The following is a 12,740-nucleotide window of genomic DNA, read 5'->3' as shown; positions in this document are numbered from 1 at the left end:
GAAAACCATAGATGCATTACAGCATAAGAACTTCTGATGCTCCACCTAGAGTTAAATTGTATGGTGCATTACAAACCTCTCATGTTACTAGCATCCAGAATCCTGAAGGAGAGACCTAAAATCTTACTTCCTCTCAGTTTGGTGACAAGATCACACTCTTGCATCTCTATTAAAAACTTCTAATCTACGTTGTTAGAAGAATGCAAACTTTCATTGATCTTGAGGAGACTAAGAATGGTTTAATGGCTTTATCAAGAACGAGCCAAAAGCAACTGCGCCTCCAAGAAGTCATATTAAGCCAGCACTACAACCAGATTGTCTGCATTTTTCGCTCACTCCAAGGCTCACTTCCACATCCTTTCCGACAGCTGTTTTACCAGACAAACCTCCAGCATACCCCCATTATTTGCCAGCAGGTCTGCGACTAGAAAACCCCTGCCGTTTTCTATTTCCGACACCCGGGGAAGACGCAGGGCAGGTTGCTGACCAGGTCACAACACCCGCTTCTCCGTCTCCCTCCCATCACTGGCCCGTGGCTTTGCCACAGGAAGCCACAGCAGAGCGAGGAGACTTCTTCTGGAGGAGCGCCGCGCAGCCTTTGCCTTGCAGCCCACCTCGGATTGCACTTGCCTCTCCGGCCACGGCAACAGCCCAGCCCAGCCCAGCCCAGCCCGCCGCCTCTACTCCTCATGCCGTCTTGGAATGCACTCGAGGGAAAGGCGATGCTGGGCCGGGCAGGACTTCGCCCAAGCCGGACACCGCTCAGCGGCACGGCAGCTCATTGCATGGGGCGCCTTCCCTCCCACCCTCACACACGGGGAGACCCTCCCGGCCTTCGCAGCCCAGCGCATTGAGCCGGAGGACCACGCTCTCACCCTCGCGCGCCTTGAGCAGCACCGTATTGGCCACGATGTTCTCGAGCTCCATCAGGGCCCGCCCGCCCGAGGCGCCGCCACCTTCACCTCGGGCTACCCGGCCGCGCTCGCTCGCTCGCTCGCTCAACCCTGCCCCCGCCTACTCGGCCCGGCACCACAGCAACCGCCCACCTCCAACTGGCCACGCCCACTGCCTGCACTCTTTGGCCAATCCTCGCACGAGCATGGCCCTCCACGCCCCCTTATTGGTCCGAAGGGCTCCCCCGCCTCCTCTCTGCCCTTCTTTTTTAGTGGACCCGAAGAAAAAGGGGAACTAAGAGGGCGGGCTGCAATCTCTCGTGGGGCGATTGGTTAAAAATGTTTTTTGGGCGAGGAGGGGGTAAACTATGGGAAAGAGTGCGGCCAATCGGGTCACCGCGGTAGGGAATCGGACAGGCTCGTTGGGTGGAAACCTCGCCCGTGCAAGTGTGTGATTGGACGAGAAGTTGCTAGTTAGTAACACTGGAGAATACGATAGGCAATTTTGGAGGGCACGAGACAAGATTCCCACACGTGACTCTGTACGAGGGAATCCGGATGGGGTGTCTGGTGTGTCAGGGAGCTGAAATAAAGTGACAGCGAAAGGAGTTTGTGTAGACCGGGGCGACCCGATCGCACACGTTTTGTTTACTCGGTAGTTACACGTTTAAAAGTCGGATTCCGGATAAATGTGCAGAGGATTACAGCCTAAATCTTAACAGTGTTCACTTGAAGGAGTGTGAGAACTTTTGATGGATGTCTGCATGATAATTGAAATTAGCATCCTCATAGGGACGATGATCTGGTAGCTCCTGCGATTCTGCGCGTCTTTTGGTGCTCTAGTGGCTAACCTCTTGTCCATAATGGTATCTACTTCCTGCCTCGGATGTAGCCCTGCCCTCACTGTAAACTTACATTCTTTATTTTACAGTTCCAGTGCGGCCTGGTTTTTGAGGTGGGAAACCTGGGACGTGGCTATGTGGCTTCATTTTGCAAGTGGGGATATTTAATAAGAGAAGGAATGTTCCTCCATGTCGAAACTGTCCCATATAGAAATCTAGGATGTCCTGCAGAAAAGACCTACCATAACCTTTCCTGACAAACTTATTTTCTAGGTACAGGGTTTGTTTGTTTGTTTTGTTTTGTTTTGTTGGTGGGTTGTTTTTTAAAAAATAAATAAATAGAAGAGCATTCAAACTTGTGAAGCCACCAGAGCCATATCTAGGGAAAATAGCGCCTAGGGCAAGCACTGAAATTGCGCCCCCTGTCCAAACATCTGACACCCAACTTTCAGATAACTTTACTATAATATCAGCTGAAAAATACAAGTCAAGCTTGTTAATCTTTTAAAATTTCAAAAACTATTTAGCAGTGGACATAGCCAGACCAAAAAATGCTGGGAAACTACAAATTTCAGTATGCTGGGGCTCATGAAATACCCAAATAATACTATGTGGAGGTGTACTTGGAAAACTAAACAGAAGTGCTTGTCTAATTCTCTACTATGCATTGTAGCATCACTATTACATAAGTTTTAAAAATAAATGGAGAATTTGACCTTTCCCAGATACTCTGAAAATAATTAAAGGATATGCAGAGTAAACTGTGCCACTGCTTGGAATATATTCTAGTATTTCAGAAAGACAATTAAAATGAGAGTAAGAGAGCAAGAAACTCCCAGTGGGCCTTAATACTAAGAATTTCACACTGATTCAAAGACAAACTCACCATTAATAGGCATATTAAGACATCACATTTAACTCACTTATCACAAGAAGCAAAGTAAGAGCAAATGAATTCAATCCTAGCTCATAAGCTTCAGCTCAGTATTCACAAGCCCTGATTCTCTGTACATAGTGCCAAAGTGAATATGTGTACAGTGACTTATATTATTATTATTATTATTTTTTAAATACCTGTAGCCCCTTTGGGGGCTTCCTAAAGGCCATGGGGGAGGGGGTATGCAAAGGTTCCCCCTCCTCCATTGGCCTCTAGGGCCTTGCAGGGACCATTTGAGCATGTGCCGTGGCCATTTAAAAATATATATATATATTTAAAATGGCTGGTGAAAATAAAATGGCCACCACGCATGCTCAAATGGCCTCTGTGAGGCTTGGCATGGCCTAGGGCCTCACAGAGGCCATTTGAGCATGCACGGTGGCCATTTTGTTTTCGGCTGCCATTTTAAATTTTTTTTAAATGGCTCCCCCTTCAAGCAGGCACGTGCCCTGCCTGCCCTACCCTAGATACGCCCCTGGAAGCCACACCTGCAGTCTGAAGTGTTAGAGCCTGGAAACAGGTTTACTACCTCAGGGAGAACTAGGCTTCTGAGATTTGTGCTTGTATGTATTTACCCTGAAATAATAATAAGACTATTCATTGTATTGTCTCTGGCTGCTAACTGGGCAAAGAAGCACCCTTTAAAGTGATTACTCTCTTATATTTAGCAGGACGAGAGGAACTGTCTCTGTCAGCCGCCAGCACAGCATCTTTCCAGTGGCTGTTGCTGAAGTCAACCTTGTGTTTCTTTTTAAACTGGAACCCATTTTATTACTTCTATGTGGAAATCGCTTTGAGAACTTTTTTTTGGTTGAAAACTGATATTATAATAATTAATCACTAGCTGAACCGGATGCAGAGCATGATTCTGCGCCTCTAGTTCTCCGCTCCCCCTGCCCTCGCTGGCCTGTCATTTGGCCGGCAGGCGAGCCCGGAGAGGGAGGCTGTGCCGCCCTCTCCACTGCCTGCTCAGCCATTCTCCAGTGCGGGCCAACCTAGGGCCAGAGAGGGTGGCTGTGCCCTTCACATTTGGCTCCAGTGTGGCTGGTAGGCAGGCCGGAGAGGAAGGCTGTGCCACCCTCTCCGCTGCCTGCGCTTCACATTCAGCCCCAGTGTAGGCCATCCTTCCTTTGGGCCGGCAGGCTGGCCTCTTGTTCACTGCCACTTCTTCATCCACCGTCTGCTGTTTTCTTCCTGACCGAGCCCAGCCTCCCGCCATTTTCTCTGCCGAGTCGCTCACCGCTGTCTTTTTTCCCTGCCGGCCCAGCTGCCACTGCCATTTTATTCCCTCCCACCCATACCCAAACTCTCACGAGAGCTGCCACACATGAGATTTGCCACAGGTACATCATATATATATATATATATATATATATATATATATATATATATATATGTGTGTGTGTATATATAAAAGATATTGTTCTTTTATTAACAGGTTTACTGTTAATGATATACTGTTATTTTATTAACAAAATAGTGCTGAGTATTGCCATTCCAGACACCTGCCTTGGCAGTTTCTTTCATACAGATTTTCCAAGCGCCAACATGGCTTCAGCTGACTCATGTAATTCAATATACTTCGAAGTTTGTGAGTAGTTGGGACAACTGAGAATGTGTTTCTGGGCAGGGCTAGTCCTATGATGAAGTGAGTCTTTTCAGAGAGCAGATTGTGGGCTAGACCTCAGGGGCAGCCCACCCTGCACTCCTCCTGTGGGTGGCTTGAGAGGGAAATGGCACTATGCTGCTTTTCCTCTTCCCTTCCTAATAGAAAAGGAAGGAAGGGGGAGAAAATTAAAAGAAGGAACTGGGGGTGTGATTTTAATAGACAAAGATAAACAAAGAGAAGTGGGAGGGAAGAGAGGGGACCCATTTGGTTCTCTTTCAGGCAGCACAGTGTCATGGGCCAGCAGCAGTTCTGGGTGGGAAGGGAGGGCACACGAGGAAAGGAAGTTTAACACTGTATGTAAAAACTGGAAACAATGTTTAAATTGCAAAACAACAACAACAACAACAAAGACACTCTCACAGTATACAGTATATGCTCACGTTCATTATACATGCTTACATTTATTTCTACTAAAGGTGAACACTCGCTGATTTGATGAAAGTCATGATACGGCATGAGTGCGTATTTGGGAAATGTACTAGCTTTTGCTGCTTGAAAGTTCCATGGTTTGGACAGCCTGATCTAAAGAAGAATAGCACCACACAGCTAAAGGGAGAAAGGAGGCTGGTCAGCAGTAGCCCAGTGGAATTGTGAAGTTCCAGTGGCCCTTGCAGTGTACAGTCATCTCTCGCCAACCACCAGGGTTCCATTCTGGCATAACCTTGCCATTGGCAAATTCCCGGTTGGCAAGGCATCAAAGTCTATGGGAAACGGGGTTAGGGGAAACACGGCCACAAAAAGACCTAAAAATAAAGGGGGAAATAGCCAAAAATTGCTACAAAATCACACAAAAAACCTGTAATATCATCCAGAGTCACCAAGAAGAATGAGCAGATGGAACCTCTGGCAATGTTTTGAACCCCCTCCAAATCACTCAAGGGCATTTTAAATTGGCAAGGGACAGCAAGGTCAGCAAGAGGAATCAGCAGATCGAACCTCTGAACCCAACCCCCCAAATCATGGAAACTACCCCCCCCCAAAATCACTAAAGAACCTTGCCAATCATGGATACTCAGGTCGCGGTTTATTCATTCATCCATTCATTCGATTTAAATGCAGCCCTTCCAAAAATGGCTCAGGGTGGTTGGCAAGACCTGTCACAATTTCCTCAAAACCACTGTTGGTAAAACTGTGGTTGGCAAGGGATAACTGTACATGCATGCGAGTGTATGGACTGCTTCATACAATGGGATGTTCATCCACACGTGATGTTTTATTCATATAAGTAAAAGATGAAGGTGTGTGGACAACTATCGCATAGTTACCACAATGTGTTATGGCCATTACGATGGTGACTAGCTTGGATGGCTTTAAAAGGGGCTTGGACAAATTCATGGAGGACAGGTCTATCAATGGCTACTAGTTTGGTAGCTGTAGGCCACCTCCAGCTTCAGAGGCAAGATGCCTCTAAATACCAGTTGCAGGGGAGCAACAGCAGGAGAGAGGGCATGCCCTCACCTCTTGTAGGGATGTGTGGAACCAGTTATATTGAAACCCAGTTTGACTGAACTGGATGAATTCAAATTTGAACCGGACCCCCACCCCCACCACCCAAAATAGGGGTGCCGGACTGGTCCGAGTTTGAACTGACCTGACCCCAGTTCAAATGGAACCGGTTTGGAATCGGTTCCACTGTTTGAGAGGTAAGCTTGTAAAAGGGAATCCATTGGGAATTCCCTTTTACAAGCAAAGGGGAACCCTGCCTTTAAAATACTTCTAATGGGGCTGGGTGGGGGTGGGCAGCTAGAGGACGCCTTACTACCACTGCCAATGGATCTGAACTCTGAACCTGGTCCAGCGCTCGCAGCAGCATGGCCCAGTTCCGGCCTCTGCACATGCACAGAGGCCATTTGTGTGAACAAGGCTAGGTAACCTTAAGGGTGAAAAACATCTGGAAATAAACTTCACACACACAGCAGAATCAGACCCAAACACCACACCCCTGAAGATGGTATTGAAACTGGGACTATTTGGAGTTATGTTATTATTTTGTGCTGAAGATGGAGGAGAAATCGTTAAGATGCACATGGTATCTTTTTATTCTGCCCAATACATCTTTATTAAAAATAAAATTTTATCAGCCTATTTGCAAAGAGCTTGTGAAGAAGATAGCGTTTTCTTCAGTGCCCCTGATAAAGATTTTTAATCAAAATGCAATAAGCAGAATAAATGGATTTATTCAGAGGTGTTCCTCCTGTGTTGGTGCCTCCCTCTTTTTCTCCAACAACCCTGTTTTATGCCTACATGATCATGAGCCACACAGCAAACTCAGTGCTCAAAAAGGCAGCTGCTCTGTTGGCAGCAGAAAACTGACTTGGACTTCTTTTACATGGGTATGTAATTTACAGAACAATACCCATTGCTCAGGAATTTCCAAGTTAGAAACATCACATGCATACGCCCCAAGAGCAGGGCCATCATGTAAATGTGACCTTTACAAATGCAAGTTGGCTGATAAAAAATCTCTGAGTCTGACCATCTGAAACAAACAAAAACCCTTTCCTCCTGAAACAACCAACCAACCATTTTTTATTTATTTTACATTTCCACTTTCTACCCCCCTCTTCCTCCAAGGAGCCCAGAGCGGTGTACTACATACTTGAGTTTCTCTTTCACAACAACCCTGTGAAGTAGGTTAGGCTGAGAGAGAAGTGACTGGCCCAGAGTCACCCAGCTAATTTCATGGCTGAATGGGGATTTGAACTCGAGTCTCCCCGGTCCTAGTCCAGCACTCTAGCCACTACACCACGCTGGCTTTAAAGTTTTGTCCAGCAAACCAGTCAGTTAAAAAACTTATGCCAACTGGTACAGGTAACCTCCAACAACCAATTGTGGGAGGAACTACAACAAATGTTAATGCAGCAACCTGGCAAATTAAAACTTTTTTAGTGAACTTGTAATACAGTGTTCAGGAGGATTACATTCAAGAGGAATAGTGCAGTGTGCAGAGGCGTAACTATGGGGGGGCAGGGGGGGCACGTGCCCCGGGCGCCATCTTTTTGGGTCACATGAGGGGCGCCGCCATGACCAAATTTAATTTTTTAAAAAATTTTAATACAAATTTCTCCTGCTCAGTGCAGCAGCGCTGCAGCAGTCAAGGGAGCGCGTCGGCGCCCCCTCCCCCACGAGCGGTCCCTTCCGTGCCGCCCGCGCCCCCCCCATTGCTTTGCTGGCAGCCAGTCAGTGGCCTGGCTTGGCGGTGGGGGGCGCCGTGGCGGGCGCCTTTCATGCTGCTCACTGCGCCTGCCCTTGGCTGAGGCTTGCTCGCTCCGTCGCTCGCTTAGTCTGGAACAGCCAGAAAGAGGCCCTCAAGTGGCTTGCAAGCCAGAGGTCAGTTACGCACACACGCGCGACTCAGCCGGTGTGCCAAGTCACGCTGCGCATGCGCGTGGTGCGTCCGTCCTCCTCTGTTCGCCTGCACGTGGTGGTGCGGTCGCCGTCGCGGAGGAAAGCGTGGTTGCTGGGGCTGGGGCTGCACTGCAGCAGGCGCAGGCAGGACGATGAGGACACACACGGACATCCACACGGAAGAAAGGATTCGGCGGCGGGCGGGTGGAAGCAGCAGACCAAGTATCAGGGTGAGAAATTGAATGAGTTGCAAAAACTACAGAAGCCACATGTGGGGGAAAAAACATATTAAAGAATCAGGCTTTTATTTAGCTGCCCAACTATGGTCTCAGGTGCCTAACAGGTGTTAATGTTTTCATTATACGCTCCTCTCTCCGCCCCAAAAGAAAGAAAAACAATCATAAAGATTCTTTGGCACTCTATCTTAATTGCATGCATGTATATGGAACTGAGAGTCAATTCCCACAGCCTGGGTAGTACAGCAGTGTGAGTTGACTCAAGCAGTGTAACATAGCTGCCTGTGCATTATTACAAGGTGTTTCAAGAGAGTTTTACCATGAGTTCTGCTTGCTGGCATGCTCGTTTTTGCACTGTGAAAGCTTGCCTTGTGATCTCAGTTTACGCTGAAGTGCTCCTATAACAGCTCCATCTCAGAAAAACCTGCAGTGTTAGCTTTAACAAGTGCCTGTGGTATCCTGCTAAAGACACAAAGTTTGGCAAGAAAAATGGGGGAGGGGGTTATATGCCAGGACCTTTGGAGATTGTCTCTTGCTTGTGAGGAAAAACCTAAGTATAATGTGGTGTGTATCATCAATCATTGCATCATAATTCTGTAGTTTGAGATACAGGCCAACTCCACAGGGTTGTTGCTTGTGAGGAAAAACCTAAGTATAATGTGGTGTGTATCATCATTGCATCATAATTCTGTTGTTTGAGATACAAGCCAACTTCACAGGGTTGTTGTGAGGAAAAAACACATGTGTGTCAGTCAGATGTATGCTGGGGGTCGGCGGTGGGGGGGGGGCGCAATTTCAGTGCTTGCCCTGGGCGCCGTTTTCTCTAGTTACGCCTCTGGCAGTGTGTGCTCATACTCAGTGTGTGCCCATCCACAGATCCTTCATTTGACTTGGACAGACCTTACAGGTGGCAGTGAGGTGGGGCTGAGAAGGGCTTGCTTAAAACACCCACCCTGCAGTATGATCATTCATATGAAACTACCTTATACTGAGTCAGACCATTGGTCTAATCTACTCTGTCTGGCAGTAGCTTCCCAGGGTTTAACTCAAGTGTCTTTTTCAGTCCTGTTATCCAAGACCCTTTAACTCAAGATGCCAGGAACTGAACCCTGTGCATACAAAGCATGTGTTCTGCCAGTGATAAATATACTTTCCTTCCCCAAATGTTTTTGTTATCCTCATATTGCAGGTGGGGAGGGCTGAGAGTTAGTTGTTTACAACAGCCCTGCAATGTAGTCCATGGTTCCATCATTCTACCCCACTCACATCCAACCCCACTCCACCTTCTCAACCACCAGTACAGGTCCCACATCCTTCTCAATCCCAGTCTTGGAGATGAATATCCCCCCATGTCTTCTGCTCTACTGGGAGCCCACACTGTCACCAGGATCCAGCTGTGCTTCTACCTGAGGAGGAGGATGACTTGAAGGAAAATGCAGCAGGTGAGATGTATCCCAGGTGCCTCCTTTTGGGCAGCAGCCACACATCTGGTGGGTGATATTGCTACCAATGTCCTATCCATTGCCACCAGCAGATCTTCTGCCTCCTCCTCCATGTGAGCTCCACGTTGATAAACATGCAGCACTACAGTTGGTACAGAATGCAGCAGCCAAATTGGTCTCTGCGACAACACGAAGGGACCACATAACACCAGTTCTAAAAGAACTGCACTGGCTGCCAATATGAAATACAAAGTGCTGGTGATTACCTATTAAGCCCTTAATGGCTTGGGTCCAGGCTATGTGAGAGAGTGCCTCCTTTGTCTAATCCCTGCTGCCTGTAAACGATCTTCTGGACAGGTCCAGTTACGGATGCCACTGGCTCATTTGGTGGCAATCCCAGGACCAGGCTTTCTCTGTGGCTGCCCCAGGGCATTGGAATAAGCTTCCTGCTAAAATAAGAGCATCTCCATCTCTGTTTGTTTTCAGGAAGAACCTCAAGACCCTCCTGTTCTCTCAGGCTTTTAGTTAGAATTGATTTTAATAATTTTAAAAACTTGTTTTAATATTTTTATTATATTGTTTTATTGTCATGTATTTTAATTTGTGACTTCTAAATATTTTAAATTTTGTACACTGCCTAGAGATATGCATATCAGGCGGTATAAAAATATGATAGATAGATAGATAGATAGATAGATAGATAGATGATATACATGAAAGAAAATGAGCATCACACAGCAGTATACTTCTTTCCTCATCCCTGCAGTCCAGTTCTCAAGCAGCAATGCAAGAAAGTGGATCTGCCAAAAAAGAAGAAGAAGAAGAAGAAGAAGAAGAAGAAGAAGAAGAAGAAGAAGAAGAAGAAGAAGAAGAAGAAGCCTATTAAGAACTCTTGAGGAAATGTTTTCCTCTGTGCATTGAAATATTACATTGGTAACTGATGATTAATTCAGATTCTAGATGCTGTCTATCACTAATACTGAGTAAATATGCATAGGACTAGGTGACACAATTGTTAACCTTCGTCCAGCCCCAAACTGTCTTTGGAACCTGTGAATCCATGGCCAGATTGGCACCTGGGGAAAAGAAAAATAGAGCTGGTATGATCAGCAAACCACACTCCAAATCTATGGACAATCTCACCCATTGGCTTCATGTAGATGTGAAATGGCACAGAATGGAAGACAAGATGGAACTCCCCAGGATAATTCCTATAGGGATAGGCAGTAGGGTTGCCAACTGTCCCTCATTACACAGGATGTCCCTCACTTCAGGAATGAAATGTTGGTCCCAATAGCGACAGCATTTATTCCTCATTTATTCAATAGCATATAATTCAATTACATATACATCCATGATACTCAGGCTCTTGATTACCACTGCATACACCTCCCAGCCCCCCCCCCCCAGCCCCCGCAACCCTAACAGGCAGTCGCATCTTAGCAGCAACACCATTTCATAATCTACTTCAAGGTACAAACAGGACCACGGCAAAATAAAAATAAAAATAAAAAACCAGCCCACCTAGGTGCTACAAAAGGTTGATGGTATCAAAAGTCTCAGGGGACATAGCCACACTTCCCCAGCCTTTCTTCTACTGCAGGCCACTGGGAAGGACAACCAAAGCCATTCCTGTTGCCTGTCTAGGTTAGAAGCCAGGCTGAAATAAATCTAGATAATCAGCTTCATGCAGAAGTGCCTGGAAATGCACGTCTACTACCCACTCAATTGCCTTGTCCCCAACTGGTAAACCAAAGCAATTACTCAGATGATAAGGGTTAAAGGAGACAATGGTCAGACAATCTCTATCAAAAGGGTTGGGGCCACACCTTCCCTCAGGGAAGCATTCACTACTTTCCTGCTCAGTACAGCCCTCTTCATCAGCTAGATATTATCAGCACAAAGGGCAAGGGTCAAGAAATCATATGATAGTACATCAGACCTCTCCAGGCACTTGGCCCACATCCTCCTTGAGTGAGAAAAACTGCAACGAATGAGTCTGCCTCTGAATGTTCTGATGTGTGGAATACTAGGATAGTCTTCTCTGCCACCATACCACTGGGCAAGATTCCTTATGAGAAAGGCAAGTGGAAGATTGACAGAGCAATGGAGCCTGCTCTTAAGGACTGCAGCATCTTACAAAGATGGTCCCATGCTTGGCGACTCAGAGGTGAGTCTTCAGCTTGGACTAAATTCCCAGGTAAATGTGCAGCACAATCCCTATGGGTCATCCTCAGGGCAATCTGGTTGTGTGGGCTCACTGCTTTTATGGTCTGTCCCTGCCAGCTAAATCCAGCACAGTAGTGTCAGAAGGTGGAAGGGTTCAGCAGCTATACATGATAGTCACCAGACTTTCCCACAAGTTAGAAGGCAGAAAGGCTAGGGAGCTGGAATAAACTGCCTGAAGCAGATCTGACACATATAATTTCCTTTGATCTAGACAAGTAGTACAGTAATACCTTATTTTAATACAACCAATATCAGCAAAACCTTTCTTAGTTAATAGGAGCATTGTGCTTCACTTCTGGGTCCTGGTAGAAAGAGATACTATTAGAAGCAGAACAGAGTAACTGTTAGTTCATCTGATTTTCTAAACATGGAGGAAAGGAATTGGTGTCTTCTTCATCCCAGAAGTCCTGGTGCACCCTGAGATGAGATTGGCGTCTGAGTCCAATTAATTTGAGTGTCCCCAGGAGCAAATTTGCCCCTCGGAGTGAGGGAGATAATGAAAAAATAGGGAGGGGTAGAGCTGGAGGTCCCTCAGGAGTTGGGAGCCCGGGTTCTTTGAAACCATCTGCTTAATTATAGCTATGTCCCTGAGTGCGCATTACTCCTCCTAAACTCCCATTTTAAGACTCTTCTAAACTGCAGACCTTTGGGGGACTATCCCACCATGCCCAACTCCTGCTGCTCCTCTTATTGCTTTGCCTACAATCCAGCCTGGTGAAGAATTCCAGAGAGCTCTAGAACTTTGCTCTAGATTTTTGTGTCTAACATCAGTATTACTTGAGGATGGCTTTTGGATTTTTCTTCTAATGGACCAGCATAGACCAACCTAATGCTTATGAAGAAGAAGCAGGATTCTTTTAAAGTATAAATACAGGGAGTAACTACCAGTACAAGGCCACACATGAGAAATGGTTTTGTGGCATATCTGTGTCTGGAACTGAGTGGCTTAGCGTATGTGCCTGCAGCCCCAGGCACAATTATATATATGGTGGACAGTTAGCTTGCTTTCATGCTACAGTTTATGGTCCATGTTTTGGATTATATATTTCCCCCAAGTTTCCTCTATATTTCACCCATGTCTTGAGCCATATGCTTTGATCCTGTCTCTTCACCATCATAGCATTATTTTGCTGCATGAGCTTCT

General features: G+C 46.4%; 1 protein-coding gene across 3 annotated transcripts in view; it reads right to left on the bottom strand.

Annotated features, from left to right (window-relative positions):
* GRK6 (G protein-coupled receptor kinase 6) overlaps nt 1-1,034 on the bottom strand; it is a 36,939-nt gene extending 35,905 nt beyond the window's left edge. For all 3 annotated transcript variants that reach the window (XM_053299673.1, XM_053299675.1, XM_053299674.1), the window contains exon 1: nt 876-1,034. In XM_053299673.1, the coding sequence (XP_053155648.1) occupies nt 876-927 (52 nt within the window). In that variant the 5' untranslated portion in view covers nt 928-1,034. The remainder of the gene's footprint in view (nt 1-875) is intronic.
* Between the last annotated feature and the right edge of the window lie 11,706 nt (nt 1,035-12,740).

Source organism: Hemicordylus capensis, chromosome 2, assembly GCF_027244095.1.
Source record: "Hemicordylus capensis ecotype Gifberg chromosome 2, rHemCap1.1.pri, whole genome shotgun sequence".
Classification (NCBI taxonomy): domain Eukaryota; kingdom Metazoa; phylum Chordata; class Lepidosauria; order Squamata; family Cordylidae; genus Hemicordylus; species Hemicordylus capensis.
This window is presented reverse-complemented; position numbering and strand designations above follow the sequence as displayed.